General features: G+C 42.0%; 2 protein-coding genes across 5 annotated transcripts in view; both read right to left on the bottom strand.

Moving 5' to 3' along the window:
- Window positions 1-20,553, bottom strand: part of LOC109420026 (receptor-type tyrosine-protein phosphatase kappa) — a 651,236-nt gene that overhangs the window by 236,812 nt on the left and 393,871 nt on the right. The window lies entirely within an intron of this gene.
- LOC115255306 (uncharacterized) lies at window positions 7,116-7,696 on the bottom strand. Its single transcript, XM_029853286.2, has 2 exons — window positions 7,488-7,696; window positions 7,116-7,421 (listed from the first exon to the last, which is right to left on the bottom strand). The coding sequence occupies exons 1-2, from the start codon at window positions 7,677-7,679 to the stop codon at window positions 7,185-7,187; spliced, it is 429 nt and encodes a 142-aa protein (XP_029709146.2). The 5' UTR covers window positions 7,680-7,696; the 3' UTR covers window positions 7,116-7,184.

Raw genomic sequence — 20,553 nt, 5'->3', positions numbered from 1 at the left:
ACGTTGTTGTTGTTGCCAGCCAACCAACCGGAACTGCTGGAGAGCAGCCGCGCTCCGGACCGGATGAACAACACGTTTTCCACGCTGTCGAGAACGCCATTTCCATGATGTATGGGATTCATAAACACAAAGTGAAACATATACTTAATAATGAAGGAAACGAAACGGCGACGGCGAGCGGTCCTCTCCTTCACCCACAAATAACTGCTGCTCTGTTCCTGTTTATATCCATAAATATTCTGAGATCAGCGCAAAAGAGTTTGTACATTAGGGGGTTTCAGACCGTTTTTGCGGCGGATCATATTTTGGCAATAGCTCCCTTTCATTCATTACTGTTAAATCAGTGACACATGTTTAAATGATTTCTTGTCATTAGGGACTCTTGGGGAGCTCTTTGACAGAATTTCCAGAGAATCAGCTAGAGACAGGCGCGGAACAGGCAGAACTCAGTCTTGCGGATGAAGAAGCGCCAGCAGGAAGAACGAGATCGCGAAGAGATGGAAGAGCTGTACCGCGCTAAGGACACACGAAAGTTCTACGAGAAGCTGAACCGCTCGCGCAGAGGCTTTGTGCCACAAGCCGACATGTGCCGAGATAATCACGGGAATATTCTCACGAGCGAGCGTGAGGTGGTCGAGAGGTGGCGGCAGCATTACGATGAGCACCTCAATGGCGACGTTGCAAGTACCGAAGGTGGCGTGGTAACAGATCTAGGAGTATGTGCACAGGACGAAATACTTCCGACCCCTGACCTCCAAGAGATTGAGGAGGATGTTTGCCGGTTGAAAAACAACAAAGCCGCTGGAGCAGATCAACTACCAAGCGAGCTTCTAAAATACGGTGGAGAAGCACTGGTGAGAGCACTACACTGGGTCATTACCAAGATTTGGGAGGAGGAAGTATTACCGGAGGAATGGATGGAAGGTATCGTGTGTCCCATGTACAAAAAGGGCGACAAGTTGGATTGCGGAAACTATGGCGCGATCACACTACTGAGCGCTGCATACAAGATACTCTTTCAATTTTTATACCGCCGTCTATCACCGATTGCAAGAGATTTTGTGGGGAAATATCAGGCTGGATTCATGGGTGAACGCGCTACGGACCAGATGTTCGCCATCCGCCAGGTGTTGCAGAAATGCCGCGAATACAACGTGCCTACACATCACTTGTTCATCGATTTCTAATCGGCGTATGATACAATCGATCGAGAACAGCTATGGCAGATTATGCACGAATACGGATTCCCGGATAAACTGATAGGATTGATCAAGGCGACGATGGATCGAGTGATGTGCGTAGTTTGAGTATCAGGGACACTCTCGAGGGCTACGGCAAGGGGATGGTCTTTCGTGCTTCCTGTTCAACATTGCTTTAGTGGGTGTAATTAGGAGAGCTTTGCTCTCCAGGAGCAGTTGGGATTTATCCTATTTTGCTTCAGAAGGGATTTGATTATTTCAAACATGTTTTGAAAAAGATACTAGTTTGCAGTTTTGCTACAGAAATATTACCAAATCTTGGTGGGATATTACTGTGAAGTTCATTCCGAAACTGAGTCATACGTCGTATGAAGAAGCAAAGAGTTTCAGACCTATCGCTTAGAACGCATTGTGGATCATCACATCCGTGATGTTCATCTGGCCAACGTGCCTCTTCATGTGAACCAACATGTCTAACAATTTGGTTAGTCCACTGTGACTCTTTTACACAAGGTTGTTTACGATATCGAGAAAGCATTCGCTCAAAAGCAATCCTGCTTGGGTGTTTTCTTAGGTATCGAGGGTGCCTTTGACAACGTGCCTTTTTCGATGCCATATTGGAAGCCGCACGGAGCCATGATATATCTCCAACAATTTCCAATTGGATTCCTCAAATGCTCAAAAACCGATATCTCTTCTCGACATTGCGTCTAGCGGCAACTAGGGAATTGAGTATTTGTGGATGCCCTCAAGGGGGAGTCTTATCACCACTTTTGTGGAATCTCGTAGCAGATACGCTATTGAGGCAACTCAATAAAAGCAGTTTTCCTATTTATGGTTTTGCCGACGACTATCTAACATTGTTAGTCGGTATGTGCATCAGCACCCTTTTCGACCTGATGCAAAGTGCCCTTCAGGTAGTTGAGGGTTGGTGTCGCCAATATGACCTTTCGGTTAATCCGAGTAAAACATCTATTGTTCTTTTTACGGAAAGGCGAAACCGTGAAGGCGTTCGACCTTTGCGTCTCTTTGATTCTGAAACCGATGTGACTAAACAGGTAAAGTACGTCGGAGTTATTCTTGATTCCAAGCTTTCCTGGACACCTCACATTGATTTCAGAATCAAGAAAGTTTGTATGTCCTTTGGGCAATGGCGGCAAATATTTGGTACAACTAAAACCGAAGTATTTTAAATGGATTTACACAACTGTGGTTCGGCCAATATTGGCCTATAGATGTCTTGTGTGGTGGCAAAAGGGTGAAATGAGAACGGTCCAATCAAAGTAAGGCCACCTCCAAAGGATTTGCCTAATGGCGATGTCTGGAACGTTCTCTTCAACTCCCACGGCAGCGCTCGAAGTTCTCTTTGACGTTGCTCCCCTACACATTCATCTCGAACAACAAGCACTTTCATGCACTACGGGTACTCGGTCTACTAGAGGAAACTCCTGTGAACCGCACATCAACACACACCTCGTTGTTTCCACTTTTGGTGAATTGGGACAAAATTTTCCTTGCTCCAAGTGATCTTACAATTGCTTGTAATTTTCGATATAGGACATTTTCCACGATATTCCTTTCCCGGGAAGAGTGGACATCTGGTAATCTGGAGAGAAGTATTTCAGACGGCATCGTATGTTACAGTGATGACTCCCTTCTCGAAGGTCGAGTAGGTGCTGGTGTTTATTCTCGTGAGCTAAGGCTGTATCAGTCTTACTCACTTGGTAGACACTGCACCGTTCTTCAGGCCGAAATCTTTGCTCTTATGTGCGGAGTGCAATCAGCACTTCAGCAGCATGTGCTTCGGCCAACTCTAGGTCGAAAGTGGTAACTCGCCGGGGACTTGGACAAGGAAACGGACTCTCATGCCTACTCTTTAACATCTTTCTAGAAGGTCGCATTACGAGCCGGACTGAATAGCCGAGGCTCGATTTTCACAATATCCGGTCAATTTGTGTTCTTCGCGGGCGACATTGACATTTTCGTCACAACATTCGGAATGGTGGCAGATCTGTACAGCCGCCTAAAACGCGAAGCAGCAGCGGAACCGAAGACGACTGGGTCCGTCCAGGTAGTACTGTTACGATAGACGGGGATACCTTCGAGGTGGTGGAGGCATTCGCCTTCCTCGGATCCTTACTGATGGCTGCAACTGACGTTTTAATGGTGTTCTGAGAGGTTTTAGGAGCGTTTGAAGGCATTTCAGGGACGTTTCAGTGCGTTTCATTGGGTTGCTGCAATCTTTCAAAAGCGTTCCAAGGGGTTTCAGGGGCATTCTCAATTGATTACGAAGATTTCATCAGCGTTTCCATTGGATTATGGAGGTTTCAGGGGTGTTTCATGGGATTTTAAGGGTTTTTTTCCTTAAGAGAGGGGATTACATCTAGGGGTTAAAGGACGATGAGGACTGTTTCTGAGGGATTACGGGGATTCCAGGAACGTTCCAGCAGCATGAAGCACTCCAGAGATCCACGGAAGCTTCCTGAAACATTTGACCCCCTATAACGCCCCTGAGAACCCCCTGTAGCCCCTCTCAAATGCCCCTAAGATCCCTTCATCCCCTGAAATGTCCTGATACTTCCTGAAACTTCTTGAAACGGCTTTGACACCCCCCCCCCCCAAATGCTCCTGAGACTCCTTGGAACGCAACTGATATCCACTGAAGTGATCCTGAGGTCCCCAGGAACTAGAAGGGAGAACCCTGGAGAAGCGCTCATGGAACTTCTGTGGAATCCCTGTGTTGGGTTTCGGTGACGAAGAAAAGGAGGTTTCCGAGATTTGCAATATCCGTATTTTAGTAGATATTTTAATATCCTGCTTGTATGATTGAGGTAATTCATAGTTGTGTTTGAAAGTACATCTTTTCGTTACTTACGTTTGGTAAATCTTCATCCTTTTGTCCGTCCTAAGTCGAATGTCTCTGACTAGCAATGTGAGGTCTATCTATATGTATATTTAGTAAGCATTTATGTCTTTTCAACACATTATTATTTAATTTACCTTCGGGATAACGTGTATGTTTAGGTTAGCTTTAGTTTAAGTATTTGTCCATAGTGTTTTTTTGTATGAACCTAGAGAAATCCATGTAGTATTTAGCATTTATAGTTTTAAGTTCAATTTCACTTTCTTACTTTGGCCGTACTACTAGGTTTAAGCAATTATTTATAGTAGTAATATAAGGAAACAAACTACGTTAAGAATTTCACTGAATTCGTCTTCAATGACTTTGCTGTTTTTGTAAATAAAGAGGACTTCAATTCCCTATTGTTCTCATCACTCGCTTTCTATTCTGCTCCTGTCATCACTCATCCATCGGCGCACGAGCATATCGGAGCATGGGGTACGGTCAGTTGAGTAACTAGGAGCGACACAACCTGAGGGGTTGTAACACCCTGCCTGAAATCCCCTTGGAGTCTCTGGAACCTCCCCGAAACCCCCTTAATTGAAGCACCCCTGAGATCTCCTGGTACCCCTGTATACACTGAAATCTCTTTTTCTGCACCTCGCTGGGGAGGTATATAAGTTTAAAAAAGTTTAAAAAAGGGATTATTGTGCATAAATTGAGTTTATGTTGTAATGATGAAATTAGTTTGCGAAAATAGTTCTTGTTCTCGGGCGTTTGAGATGGGGCGCTTTGTCAGGTTTTGTTGACGTTTTAATTGGATTACGGGGTTTGCATGGGCGTTTCAATGCATATTAACAAATTCATGGACGCCCTTAAAGACCTTTAAAGAGCGTTTCAAGGGGTTTCAGGGACGTTTCAATGCATTTCAGAGGTATTTTAGAGGCATTTCAAAGCGTGTCTATGTTTTTCAGGTTAGGGTCATATCATGCGTGGTTACAGGAGCACCCTTAAATCAATGAGATCCTCAGGGGCATTTTAAACACCACGATTTCAAGGGCATTCCAATGGGGTTATGGATGTTTCAGTGAAGTTTCAAGGCTTTTCAGGGGCGTTCAAGGGTTTTGGTGAAGACGTTTCTAAGAATCTTCTCTAACATCCTGAAATGCTTCCATATAAAAGAGTGGGGACTTCAAAAAATAAAAATTAGATAAATCAAAAACCGAAATTCACAAAACTAAAAAGAATCCCCTTCCAAAACATGTTTAAGTTGATTTTAAGTAGATGTAGATGACAAAAAAAATATTTTAATTAAAAAAAAGCGTATTAGAGGGTTAAACAGATTCCATTTTGGGTGTGTAATAGTCGATTATTCACGAATAGAAAAGTACACAAAAATACAGCTTCCATTTTGTCACCACCAAATATTTTCGAGTTCATGTTTTTATCTGTCAGCAGCTGGGATAAAGAGTAATGGCCGCGCTTTCTTTGTTGCTTGTTTGCCCGTCAAGTACTGACAATCAAAATGTGATATAAATTTGTTTGTTTGAGATGAGAGGTAAAAGTACTGAAAATGATAGCAAAAATTTGTTCTTGTACCATCTAACCAATAGCAAAATTTGATATTTGTAGATGGGTCTCCAGTTAGCCTAGTGGTTAAGGCTATGGATCGCCAATCCGGAGACGGCGGGTTCGATTCCCGTTCCGGTCGGGAAAATTTTCTCGACTCCATGGGCATAGTGTATCATTGTACTTGCCTCACAATATACAAATTCATGCAATGGCAGGCAAAGAAAGCCCTTCAATTAATAACTGTGGAAGTGCTCAAAGAACACTAAGTTGAAGCGAGGCAGGCCAAGTCCCAGTGGGGACGTAGAGCCATAAAGAAGAAGAAGAAGAAGAAGATCAATCAAATACCTCACTGTTATTGGTTAGAGGTTAGATCTTACCAAGAGCTTAATGTGTTATGATGATGATGTTCCAGGAGTAAAATTGAGATATTATTTTCAGTACTTTTACCTCTTATCTCAAACAAATAAATATCACTTTTGGATCTCCGTATCAAAATATGCTATTATTGAGCTTTTTTCCTCTGGTCGGGTTGTGCCTCTTTTCTCCGACAGTTCTCTTTTCTTCAAGAGGGTGAAGGGGAACAATAACAGGGAAGTCATTCTCCGTTTTTATAACTCCATATGAATGTAAACTACATCCAAAATCAGCATTGAACGCTACTGGTGCATCAAGTTTGCCGAAGACGGAGCTCACTTTCAACGAGTGGGTTATTTTATGGAGCCATTTTCCATTTGGGGTCACATATTACCTTCCGACCCCAAAGGATTGATACATATTGTGTTTAATTTGTTGGCGCGTTAACCGTGGCCAACTCCGGTCGGGTCGGGTGGACTGTATATCGTGAGGTCGGAAAGGCATACAAAACACCACACTGACTTTTTTCTGCTGATCACAATATACTACACTTTATTTCTCTTCTTTACACTACACTTCACTACTACACTTTACTGTTCACTATCTTACTATAACTTTCACTACTAGTCACTTTTGGTTCACTTTCACTATGGTCGAGGTTGAATTCGCGGCGGTTAAATCAGTACTGAACTCTGCGGTCGAACTTGTCGCATATTTATATGCGCACGGTTTTCGTCTGGAACATTCGCGCAATATCGCTATATGTGTTCCAGACGCGGGAGGAATCTTCTCGAAGGAGCGCAGGTTGAACTCACCACCCTGCTGTGGTGAGTTTCAGATGAGTTACCACACTGGTGACGGTGACGATGGTGGGAGCCTCTCACTGCCACTCACAGGTGGCACTTACGGTTGCGGTGGGAACTCACGGTCGCAGCGGCGTAGGCAGGGTGGGTCGTATCGAGAGTTACATTCTGATGAGCGCAACGAATTGGTGGACTAAAGTAGCGTGCGTCTGGTACGTTGTAGGGAACTTCCATCGGACTCTTTTGCGGTACGTTCCGTACGGAACAAATTTAACTTAAAAATTTTAACTTTAAATATATTAACACATTAGGTGACATTAGGAAATTTCGAGCATAATATTGTTTGTATATTTCTGAATAGACTTATCTTATATTTGATGACTTAAAAACAATACGGCTTCGGTTTGCACATATTCAATGGTCAATCATGTTGATCAGAAACATCAGCACCGTGTAGGTGATGTCAACCATATCGACAAACGCAAGCGTTGAAACCTTCAGCAGTCCGTAGCAGCTCACGGTATATGCTTTGGCATTGTTGATCCAAATGATGATCAGACTCGTTCTCAGCTGACGGTACTCCGAATGGTGGTCCGGGCTGTGGGGCATATAAACACAGATTTCGTAGACCAGCTGCCCAATGGAATCGGCCTGTTGTTGATGGACTCAAGTTATAATGTGAACAGATTGCATGACTTCAACTGTAATTTGACGTACCACGTCCTGGAAGGAGTCCACTAAACGACACCAGATGTAATATTCAAACAACAGAGCTATGAATGTCAGCAGATAAACCATGGAGAACCCGTTGAAGCCCATGGTGTGCCACATATAAACCAAGGCTCCAATGTTCAACAATGAGTAATAGTGAGTTAATAGGAACGCTGTACCTACCATATTAGCTAACATTTTGAAGCATCTATAATGTAAATTAAAACTGTCTTTATTCTGCATTGTAAGAAAGTTGCTGGACCTACCCCATATATTCCATGTGTTGATTCAAAATTTCCCGTAATTCATCGTATGTCTGTTCAAGGTTGTGTTTTGCATTGACAACGGGTAAATGGGTAATTCGACGAAACCGATGGGCCAGCATTTGAAGCTTCATTCGCATTCCCATAATCAGGATACCCATACAGGAAAGGTGAGTGAAATATCTGGGAACGAAAACCAAAGGCAAAGCGCACACGAAAAAGCTACACAAAATACGCAAAGAAAACTTTCCCATGTTCTGCAACAATAGGGGTGGCATCCGGAACGCATTGTCCATGGTTTGGTTCGGAAAGGACAGCAGAATCAAATCGGCAATAAGGAGTCCGAACATAGCTCGTAACATCCGGAGGGCTATGCTGTTGAATTTTCTTCGTTCAAGATCGTCGGTGGATCTAGAACCTGAGGTAACGGTATGACTGAGAATGAAGTTTTTCAGATTCTCCGCTGGTTCTCTGAAGTGGTTGATCATGAGCACTTTCAAACATGACATGACGATGGTTGTTATTTTCAGCAAAGAATTGATTTTAAGGGTAACATCGCTCCATCCTCCCTGCGTGTCGCTCCATACTTGTAGAATTAATAGAATTGATATGAAAGCAAACAAGCCATTGCTGAGGTATCGAACTATGCGTGTAGCTGTTCTTTTTTGGTTTAAACCACTTTGAACCCCTGCATGGAAGAACGGTAATTCACTGAATTATAATTTATCGGCGTAATATTACTATTCAACCCATAATGCTATAACTAAAATTACCAGCAAGAAGTAACATAGTGTCCATCAGCAAAAAGCAATCTGCTGGGTCATTATGAGACCAAAAGTAAGACACAGTTGAACTCCATTTGCGCACACGACTCCATATCGAACGAAACAGGTCAATCATTGTTCAATGCGTTCAAAAGACAGTGACGTTTACCAATTTGTTTTGAAAACAGTCTAGGGAATTGTAAGTCAAGGCACAATTTCAAAGATTTAACAAGGATTTCCATGAGAGTACATTCTTGATAGGTAACTCAGTTAATTATGCATGACAGACACAATGTGCACTCAGTCGAGTGCTTTGAAATCTAAAAATAATACAAAGTTGCGTGAGAAAAAGTTAAATGCCAGGAGTTACACATAAAGATGTGAATAGACCTCTACTTCTTTTGATGCAACAGTGTGTAGATTAGTTCTGGGGAGCTTCTAACAAGTACATATCATAATCCATCATTTCATTGAAAAAAAATCCTTTTCGGATTCATGATCAAGAAGTCAAATTATCCTACCGCATCATAATATAATGACAACAAGTCCTGATATCATGAACGAAACGAAGGTTATCATGAAAAATTATAACCTTTTTCATGAACAGAGTTCATAGTTCATGACTCCATGACCTAATCTGCCATATTTCCTCAATAATTATCTCAAACGTAACGCTATGGTGCGTTACGACAGAATGAGTAATGATGTCATGATGAATTTTCATAACATGAAAACACATTTTCCGCGAAATCATGACTCGTTTTGGGTACCGCGTTTTTTGTCATTATCTGTATTAATTGAAATTGAAACATTGTTGGCGCACCCATTTTATTGTTTGTTTTGGGCTTGGGGCCTTGGAACCGACTAGAATGGAATCACCCGTAATTCGAAAAAAACTTTACCCTGCTTGTCGAAGAAAACGTCTTTGACAGCGTCCATTAGCCCAGTCAGTGATGGGTGACAATCTTTTCTCGAAATTGATTTCCTCTATGGCAAACCTCCGCGCGCTGCCGATGGATGAGAGTGGCCCAATAATAGAACTGAGCTGCCATCACCGTTTCCCAGCACGATACCTAGCCTGCCGCTGCCGTCACAATACATTACTCCGAGGACGACAGGTAGGTAGGTTCTAGCCTGAAGCGCGGGATGCACCGGATGAACGAAAGAGTGGAACAAAAGCAAAGAAGTGAAATTGCAATTTCCTCTCACCTGGCACTGCCAGTAGTACGCGACGTGGTTGGTGAAAGGACAGCCTCTCGTCCCAGGACAGGACAGGAGTGGACGGGGTGAGGACTGTCAACCATCCGGGAGAACAAAGCTGACCTTTTGCATGTGAATTTACAGGTGTGGTTTGTGTTAGGGCTTCTGTGGTTGCATTGGAAGTTTTTTCTCGTGATTTATTTATGGGAAAAATGATAAAGGAATTTTAAATTTAGCGAATTGCATGCCATGTGTGAGAAACAAGCGATAAATGCATTATCAGTAGCCGCAAAAAACTCACTCTTCATGGAGGACCCTCGAGGAATTGTGGATGCAAAACCTGTAGATATCCCGGAAGAAATCATTCTAAGAAAAATTTCCAGAGGCATTTCCAAAAGAAATCTCAAAGAAATCTCCGGAGATATTTCCAGAAGAATTAACGAAGTATTCCCTGAGGAAATTTCCCAGGTAACTTTCGGAGGAATTCCATAAGAATTCTTGGTGAGATTTAAGAGCAATTATTGGTGGAATTCCATTGAATTTTTTGGAGGACTTTTCGGAGGAGTTCCAGAGGAATTCTCGGAGGAATCTCCGATGAGTTTTCGGAGGAATTCTTTAGGAATTTTCTGACGAATTCCAGAGAAAGTATCGTTCTTTCTAGAGGATTTTGGAAGAATAGCAGAGGAATTCCATGAAGAATTTCAAAGGAATTCTTGAATTCCAAAGGAATTCTTGAATTCCAAAGGAATTCTCATAAGAATTCCAGAGGGATTCCAGATAAATTCCCAGAGAAATTCTCGGAGGAATTTCCGGAGGATTTTCAGAGGAACTCACGGAGGATTCCCAGTGCAATTCCCGTAGGAATTCTCGATGCAATTTCAAAGGGATTTCAAAGGAATTCTTGGAGGAATTCTCGGAGGAGTTCTTGAGGAATTCCCGGAGGAGTTGCAGAGAAGTTCTCGGAAGCATTCCATAGGAATTCTCGGAGGAATTCCAGTGCAATGCTCGGAGGAATTCCAGATGAATTCTCGGAGGAATTCTAGACGTATTCTCAGAGGAATTCTCATAGAAATTTCAGAGGAATGCTCGGAGTAGTTCGAAAAGAATTCTTGGAGAAATTCCAGAAGAACTCTGGAAGGAATTCCAGAAGAAATTTCAGAGGAATTCCAGAAGAATTCTCGGAGGAATTTCAGAGGAATTCTCATAAGAATTCTCTAAGGAATTCCAAAGGAATCCCCAGAGGAATTCCAGAGGAATTCTCAAAATAATTCCAGAGGAATTCTTCTTGCAATTCCAGAGGAATTGTCAGAGGTATTCCTAAGGAATTCTCAGCGGAATTTGCAGAGGAGTTCTAAGAGGAATTTCCAGAACAAATTCCGAAGGATTTCCAGAGGATTTCCCGAAGGGTTTCCAGTGCTATTCCCGTAGGAATTCTCGAAGGAATTTCAGAGGAATTCTACAGGAATTCTCGGAGGAAGTCCCGGAGGAGTTCTTGAGGAACTCCAGGAAAAGTTGCACAGAAATTCTCGGAGAAATTCCAGAGGATTTCTCGGAGGAATTCCAGAGGAATTCTCGAAGGAATTCCAGAGGAATGGTCGAAGGAACGCTCGGGGGAGTCCCAGAAGAATTTGCGGAGAAATTCCATAGGATTTCTCGGAGGAATTCCAGAGGCATTATCGGCGGAATTCCAGAAGAATGCTGAAAGGAATTCCAGAAGAATTCTCGGAGGAATTCTCGTAGAAATTTCAGAGGAATGCTCGGAGGAATCTCAGAAGAATTCTGAAAGGAGTTCCAGCAAAAAATCAGAGTAATTCCAGAGAAATTTTCAGAGAAATTTCAAAAGAATTCTCGGAAGAATTTCAGAGGAATTCTCAGAGGAATTTCAGAGGAATTCTCAAAGGATTCCAAAGGAATACTCAGAGGAATTCTAGAGGAATTCTCTTAGAAATTCCAGAGGAAATCTGAGAGGTATTCCAAAGGAATTTGCAGCGAAATTTGCAGAGGAATTCTAGGAGGAATTTCCAGAGGAATTCTACAGTAATACTTAGAGAAAATTCCGAAGGAATTGTTGAGGAACTCCCGGAGGAGTTGCACAGAAATTCTCGGACGAATTTCATAGGAATGCTCAGAGTAATTCCACAGGAATGGTCGGAGGAACGCTCGGGGGAGTTTCAGAAGATTTTGCAGAGAAATTCCAGAGGAATTCTCGGAGAAATTCAGAGTAATTTTCGGAGAAATTCCAGAGGAATTTTAGGGGAATTTAGAGGAATTTTGGGAGAAATTCCAGAGGAATTATTAAAAGAATACTAAAGGAATTCCACAGGAATTTTTGGAGGATTCCCAGAGGAATTTTCGGAGGAATTCCAGAAGAATTTTCGGATAAATTGCAGAGGAATTAACAAAAGAATACCAGAGGAATTTTTCGAAGAATAACAGAGAAATTCCTGAGGAATTTCAAAAGTATACTCAGAAGAATTCTTGGGAGAATTCCAAAGGAATGCAATTCTCGTTAGAATTCTCGAAGGAATTTCAGAAGAATTCCAGAAGCAATTCTCGGAGGAATTCCAGAGGAATTCTTAGCAAAATTCTTGAGGAATTCTCAAAAGAATGCCAGAGGAATTCCAGACGAATTTTCGGAACAGTGGCAGAGGAATTCCAGAGGAGTTTCCAGAGAAACTTCTAAGGAACTCCCGAGGAAGAATAGCAGAGACATTTTTGGAGGAATTTAAAAGGAATTCCAAAAGAATTCTCAGATGAATTTCAGAGGATTTTTTGTGAAAATTCCTGAGAAATTCTTAGAGGAATTCCAAAGGGATTCTTGAACAATTTCATGTGCAGCTACGAGAATGTCAGAGGAATTTCCAAAGGAATTTCAAAGGAATTCCCGAGGATTTTTGAAAGAATTCTCAGAGGAATTTAAGAGGAATTTTTGGAGGAATTCCAGACAATTGCTCGGAAGAAATTCAGAAGATTTTTTGAAGGAATTCCAGTGGAATTTTTAGAAGAATAACAGGGGAATTCCCAAGGAATTTCAAAAGAATTTTCAGAGGAATTTCAAAGCAATTCTCGGAAGAATTCCAGAGGAATTCTCGAAGGATTTCCTGACGAATTCTCAGAGGAATTCCAGAGGAAATCTCAAAGAAATTCCAGAGGAATTCTCAGAGAAATTTCAGAGGAATTCCTTAGAGGAATTCTTAAGAGGAATTGCAGACGAATTGTTTAGAAGAATTTCAGAGGAATTCTTGCAGAAATTCCAGAGGATAATTCGGAGGAATTCAGAGGAATTTTAGGAGAAATTCCAGATGAATTATCAAATGAATACTAGAGGGATTCTTGGAGGAATTCCCAGAGAAGTTCTTAGGAACTCCCGGAAGAGTTGCAGGGAAATTCTCGGAAGAATTCCAAAAGAAGGAATTTCAGTAGAATTTTCTGAGATTTTATCGGAGGAATTCCAGATGAATTTTCGGAAGAAATCCAAAGAAAATTTTGAAAGAATTACATATCAATTCCCGAGGAATTCTTGGAGGAATTCCAGAGGAATGCCAGAACAATTCCCAGAGGAATTCTCGTAGAAAAGTCCGGAGAAATTCTCATAGGAATTTCCGGTGGATTTCCCGATGAATTTCCGAAGGAATTCCAGAGGAATTCGCGATGGAGTTGCAGAGGAGTTCTCGGAATATTTCCAGATGAATTATTGGAAAAATAGCAATGAAATTTAAGAGGAACTTCAAAGGAATTCCTGAGGATGAATAGCAGAGGAAATACAGAGGATTTATCAGAGGAATTCCAGAGAAATTATCGGAGGTGTTCCTGGTATATTCTCAAAGGAATTCCAGAGGTATTCCCAGAGGAATTCCAAAGAAATTCTCGGAAGAAATACAGAGGAATTCTCTGAGGAAATACAGAGGAATTCTCTTAGGAGTTTCAGATGAATTTTTGGAAGAATAGCAATGAAAGTTCAGAGGAACTTCAAAGGAATTCCTGAGGAAGAATAGCAGAGGAATGACAGAGGAATTCTCAGAGGAATTTCCTGAGGAATTCCAAAAGAAATTCCGAGGAATTGCAAAAGAAATTTTCAGATAAATTTCAGAGGAATTCTTGTGAAATTTCAAGAGGAACTCTCGGAGGATTTCCAGTGCAATTCTTGTTGGAATTTTCAAAGGAATTTCAGAGCAATTCCAGAGGATTTCTTGGAGGAATTCTCGTAGGAGTTCTCCAGGAATTGCCGGAGGTATTGCGGGGAAATCCCATAGGAATTCTTGGAGAAATTCTAGAAGTATTCTCGGAGAAAATTCAGAGGTACTATCGGAGGAATTCCAGAGGAATTTTCAGGAAAAAAACCAGAGGAATTTGTGAAGGAATTCTAGAGGAATTTTTGAAGGACTATCATAAGAATTCTCAGAAGAATATCAGAGGAATTCCACATGAATTTCCAGTGAAATTCCCGAGGAATTTCAAAAGAAAACTCAGAGCAGTTTCAAAGCAACTCTTGGAGGAATTCCTGAGGTATTCTCGTAGGAATTTCCAGGGGATTTTCCAGAGGAATTCCTAAAAAAATTCTCAGGGGAATACAAAGAGGAATTCCCAGGGGAATGCAAAGAGGTATTCCTAGAGGATTTCCCAGAGAAATTCCTAGAGGAATTTTCAGAGGAATTAATTTAGAAACTCCCAGAGGAATTCCCAGAGGAATTCTCAGAAAAATTCGTAGAGGAATTCCCAGAGGAATTCCTAAAGGAATTGCCAGAGGAATTCCTAGAGGAATTCCCGGAGGAATTCCTAGAGGAATTCCCATAGGAATTCCTAGAGGAATTTCCAGAAGAACTCATAGAGGGATTCCCAGAGGTATTCCTAGAGGAATTCCCAGAGGAATTCCCAGAGAAATTCTCTGAGGAACTCCTTGGGGAATTCCCAGAGGAACTCCTTAAGGAATTCTCAGAGGAATTCCTAGAAGAATTACCAAAGGAATTCCCAGAGGAATTTCCAGAAAAATTCCCAGAAAAATTCCAGAGGAACTCCTTGGGGAATTCCCAGAGGAACTCCTTAAGGAATTCTCAGAGGAATTCCTAGAAGAATTCGCAGAGGAATTCCTAGTGGAATTCGTAGAGGAATTCCCAGAGGAATTCGTAGAGAAATTCCCAGAGGAATTCCTAGAGGAATTACCAGAGGAATTCGTAGAGGAATTCCCAGAGGAATTCCTTGAGGAATTTCCAGAGGAATTCATCGAGGAATTCCCAGAGGAATTTGTAGAGGAATTCCCAGAGGAATTCGTTGAGGAATTCCCAAAGGAATTCGTAGAGGAATTCCCAGACGAATTCGTAGAGGAATCCCCTGAGGAATTCGTAGAGGAATTCCCAAAGGAATTCGTAGAGGAATTCCCAGAGGAATTCCAAGAGGAATTCGTAGAGGAATTCCCAGAGGATTTTGTAGAGGGATTCCCAGAGGAATTCCCAGAGGGATTCCCAGAGGAATTCGTAGAGGAATTCCCAAAGGATTTTGTAGAGGGATTCCCAGAGGAATTCGTAGAGGAATTCCCAGAGGAATTCGTAGAGGAATTCCCAGAGGAATTCGTAGAGGAATTCCCAGAGGAATTCGTAGAGGAATTCCCAGAAAAATTCGTAGAGGAATTCCCAGAGGAATTCGTAGAGGAATTCCCAGAGGAATTCGTAGTGGAATTCCCACAGGAATTCGTAGAGGAATTCCCAGAGGAATTCGTAGAGGAATTCCAAGAGGAATTCGTTGAGGAATTCCCAGAGGAATTCCCAGAGGGATTTCCAGAGGAATTCGTAGAGGAATTCCCAGAGGAATTTGTAGAGGAATTCCCAGAGGAATTCGTAGAGGAATTTCCAGAGGAATTCGTAGAGGAATTCCCAGAGGAATTCGTAGAGGAATTCCCAGAGGAATTTGTAGAGGAATTCCCAGAGGAATTCGTAGAGGGATTCCCAGAGGAATTCGAAGAGGAATTCCCAGAGAAATTCGTAGAGGAATTCCCAGAGGAATTCGTAGAGGAATTCCCAGAGGAATTCGTAGAGGAATTCCCAGAGGAATTCGTAGAGGAATTCCCAAAGGAATTCGTAGAGGAATTTCCAGAGGAATTCGTAAAGGAATTTCCAGAGAAATTCGTAGAGGAATTCCCAGAGGATTTTGTAGAGGGATTCCCAGAGGAATTCCCAGAGGGATTCCCAGAGGAATTCGTAGAGGAATTCCCAAAGGATTTTGTAGAGGGATTCCCAGAGGAATTCGTAGAGGAATTCCCAGAGGAATTCGTAGAGGAATTCCCAGAGGAATTCGTAGAGGAATTCCCAGAGGAATTCGTAGAGGAATTCCCAGAAAAATTCGTAGAGGAATTCCCAGAGGAATTCGTAGAGGAATTCCCAGAGGAATTCGTAGTGGAATTCCCACAGGAATTCGTAGAGGAATTCCCAGAGGAATTCGTAGAGGAATTCCAAGAGGAATTCGTTGAGGAATTCCCAGAGGAATTCCCAGAGGGATTTCCAGAGGAATTCGTAGAGGAATTCCCAGAGGAATTTGTAGAGGAATTCCCAGAGGAATTCGTAGAGGAATTTCCAGAGGAATTCGTAGAGGAATTCCCAGAGGAATTCGTAGAGGAATTCCCAGAGGAATTTGTAGAGGAATTCCCAGAGGAATTCGTAGAGGGATTCCCAGAGGAATTCGAAGAGGAATTCCCAGAGAAATTCGTAGAGGAATTCCCAGAGGAATTCGTAGAGGAATTCCCAGAGGAATTCGTAGAGGAATTCCCAGAGGAATTCGTAGAGGAATTCCCAAAGCAATTCGTAGAGGAATTTCCAGAGGAATTCGTAAAGGAATTTCCAGAGAAATTCGTAGAGGAATTCCCAGAGGAATTCCCTGAGGGATTCCCAGAGGAATTCGTAGAGGAATTCCCAAAATAATTCGTAGAGGAATTTCCAGAGGAATTTGTAGAGGAATTCCCAGAATAATTCGTAGAGGAATTTCCAGAGGAATTCGTAGAGGAATTCCCAGAGGAATTCGTAGAGGAATTCCCAAAGGAATTCGTAGAGGAATTCCCAGAGGAATTCGTAGAGGAATTCCCAAAGGAATTCGTAGAGGGATTCCCAGAGGAATTCGTAGAGGGATTCCCAGAGGAATTCGTAGAGGAATACCCAGAGGAATTCGTAGAGGAATTCCCAGAGGAATTCGTAGAGGAATTCCCAGAGGAATTCCCAGAGGACTGTCAACTGTCCAGACAGTATTTGAAGCCGTAAGAATTGAAGCTCCACTGTACAGCACTGATAGTTGGTTGCTTTTCCAGTGGATTGATTTCGCCAACTACCAGTCAACCGGACGCACGGATATTTACGCCATGGCAGCCGAGGTGCATCATACTGCGTCCACCTCGATAAAACTTTCTCACTTTCCTATGTCGCCGACGTGTGTGTGTGCGTATGTTTGAAGCGCATCCCGTGTTCCATGGCGTGGGTCAGTGGTCATCGGCGGTGTATCCTCCGTTCCGAGAAATCAGAATTGAGTGGTTGGCCGGACATGTTGGGGGCGTTCGGATATTGCGTCCCGTTCGTTGATTGCCCTCCGGACCGGCGGCAGCTGCATTTGCATTTATGCTGCTGCACGTGTTATGCGATATGTGCCGCATGCTTCTGTTCGTTCTGCTGATGATGCACAGGAAGGATGTGTCGGTTGTGATTGAATTGCTATTAGTGCGGGCTTATTGCTGCATTAACACCAATTTCCTCTCGAGCTTTGGCACTGCAGCAGTCAGTCAGTCAGTCTGAAACAGCAACCGATATGCAATGCATCCGCGTCGAGTTGACAACAGGAAGGACGTACCTAGCTATTTTAAGAGAGGTGAAATGCATGCGACCGAGTTGATTTGCTTGATTTGGTTTGAGTAATAGCAATTTATCGGAAATTTACCGATGCGATGGATGGCAATCTCAGATTAAGGCAACTGAAATTGTGCTTCCGATGGTGTCTGAAGTTAATTTTTCCAGACATTCCAGGCTTTAATTCACCGTCTTAGTCTCTCTTCAAGCCAGCGAAAGCAGAAATTCCAAGCACGAAACAAGAATCATGAACCGTCAGCAGCCCGACAGCGAGAACGTTCCTACAAATTTGGCTTTCAACAAGTGGGTCCTGACGGCGACAGACGATGGCTGTATGTAGTGTAGAAGGTTCGTGTCCGGTCGCTATAATGTCTAGCAAATGGATATGCCTGCCGGCTTTTTATGTATTTCTTTTTGTAGTTTTTTTTTACTAGCGTTTATTCGCTACTGAAGCAGCTGGTACGCCAGTTTAGACCGCCACGTCCAGTGAAGTATTCTCGAGACGTTTTTGATGTGTGAAAGGGTGGTGATAGGGACGACCCCAGATGTGAAAGAAACATGAACCAGGGAACCTTCTGGGTGTGAATTTGTAATGCATTTGTAGTCGTTTTTTTCTGACAAAAGTACTTTGATTCATTGAAGAGGACCTGTAAATTCATAGATTTTGAAATGAAATCACTGGGAGAATTCCAGAAAAAATCTTGGACGAACTTCTGAACAAAACTGTGGCGAAATTACAAAAGAATTCGTGAAGGAATCCTTAAAGACATTCTTAGTGGAATTCCCAGAATAATTTCTGAATTTTTCACGCAACTAATCGATAAGTTCTTGAAGAAATCCCCAAAAGGATTTCTGAAGCAATATTTAAGAAATTCCCGAAGAAATTTCTTGTGATATTCTCAAAAGAATTCCAAGAAACATTTTTGGAAAAATTTCTAGAAGAATTACCTTGTAATCCCTAGAGAAATTCTTAGGAATACCGCAGGAATACCTAGAATACGTACGATGAATATGTACAGAGAGGATGGAATTCTCGGTGATGTTTAGTTAAAATCTTTGCGGGGCATTCTCAGATGAATTCCCAAAGGAATTCCTGGACGAATACACAGAGGAAATCCCGGAGAAATTCCCAGAGAAACTTCCGCAGGAAAACTCAGAAGATTTCCTGGAGATATTTGAGGGGGAATTGCAGAAAAAAAATTTGGAGGGATTCGTAGAGGACTGTTTCGGGCAGAATTTTCAAAAAATAAAATCCCAGAGATATTCTTGTATGTATTCCCAGAAGAATTCTCAGAGGAATTCCCAGAGCAATTCCCGGAAATATTCTCATAGGAATTTCCGGATGAATCTCCACAGGAATGCTCGGATGCCTTCCTATATGAATTCCCAGAGCAATTCTGAAGAAACTCCCAGAGGAATGTCCCAAGTGATTCCCTGAAGAATTCTCGAAAAAAATTCGGAGTAATTCCCAGAGAAATTTCCGGAGAAATTCCTAGAGAATCTTGCGGAGGAATACTCAGAGAAACTTCTGAAAAAATTCCAACAGGAACCCCCGGAGGAATTCCCACTGGAACAAGCATCGGAATTTTCAGAAGAATTTCCGGGGGATTTCCCTGAGGATTGCCCGGAGGAATTTCCAGAGAAAGAGAAAAACCAGCAGGAACTCCTAGAGAAATTTCTGGAGGAAATCTCTGAAAAAAATATGGAGAAATTCTGAGAGGTATGCCCGGAAGAAATCCCAGAGGAATTCTCAGAGAATTTTCCAGGGGAATTCCCAGAGGAATTCCCGGAGGAATTTCTACAAATAGTAAAAGAATTTCTGGGAAAATTTTTGAAGAAATTCTCGGGAAAACTTTTTAAGTATTTAAGGTGGAACTCCTATACTGCCCCCACTCGCAAAACTGTCCCATATGAATAGGAAACCCAGCAAAGATGGGACTGTTATGCGAGTGGCGGCAGTATAGGAGTCTTTGCGTAAAACTATGAAGGCGTCCTTGGAGGGATTTACAGAAGAATTCTCAGGGATTCACTAAAAAAAGATGCTGCGGAAACTCATGAAAGAATATTCGAGGGAATGCTTGTGGAACTGTAGAAGGAATCTTCTGGAAAATTCCTCATCAAATCCTCGCCGAAACAACTAACGAAATTCCCAGCCACACTCTTGAAGGAATTTTTGGGGAGATCTCGGAGATCTTCTGAGGCATTCCATGGGCATCGTTTGAGAAAACCGTAAAGTAATGCACGCAAATACATGCAATGCAAATTTTCAGGAATATTACGGAAGGAACTCCCGGACAAACTCCTGAAGTAATCCCTGAGGAAACTCATGAAAGCGTCCCAAAGGACGCTTCTTATGGCTGAACTTCTGAAATAATTCACTGGGAAACTCATGGAGCCAATTCCCTGGAGCACTTGCTTAAAATTCTCCTACGGGACGATTCGGGGAATTCCCGATGCAATTCTTATGGGAAGGAATCCCTGAAGAAATATTTCAAGTTATTCATGGAGGAATGTCAGTGGATGTTTATGGTAGACTTCGTACCCGAGCCGAAGGGAATCAAAACAGGGTAAAAAAATGTTATTTAAGCAATATAACTGAATATTGGGATGCGTGAATTTAAAGATATTAATTAAAATATCATATGACGTTTTGAACTTTTATGTCTCAAGAAGAAAAATAACAAATATCATTACAAAGAAAAAAAAAGTTCCTGAAAGGCCATTTTATTAACTTGTTTTGTTAGTTTCAATAACCAATTAATAACAATGAATTCGGATTTTATACAATTACAAATTTTATAAGCGAAAGTGATTGATATTGATCATAGAGCAACATTTTTTATGATATCAAAATCATAACTGAGTAAGTTATACAGTATGGACCCGATTTTGTCAGCCCCTTTAAGCGGCAAACTTTTTGCTCTCATTATCTTATGGCCAAACTTGAACCAATTAATTAACGTTTATCACCAAACTACTGGTGAGAGGCAGATCATACAGGGATAAAATGTTTGAAACACTGATTAGA

This window comes from Aedes albopictus, chromosome 2 (assembly GCF_035046485.1).
Source record: "Aedes albopictus strain Foshan chromosome 2, AalbF5, whole genome shotgun sequence".
Lineage (NCBI taxonomy): Eukaryota > Metazoa > Arthropoda > Insecta > Diptera > Culicidae > Aedes > Aedes albopictus.
This window is presented reverse-complemented; position numbering and strand designations above follow the sequence as displayed.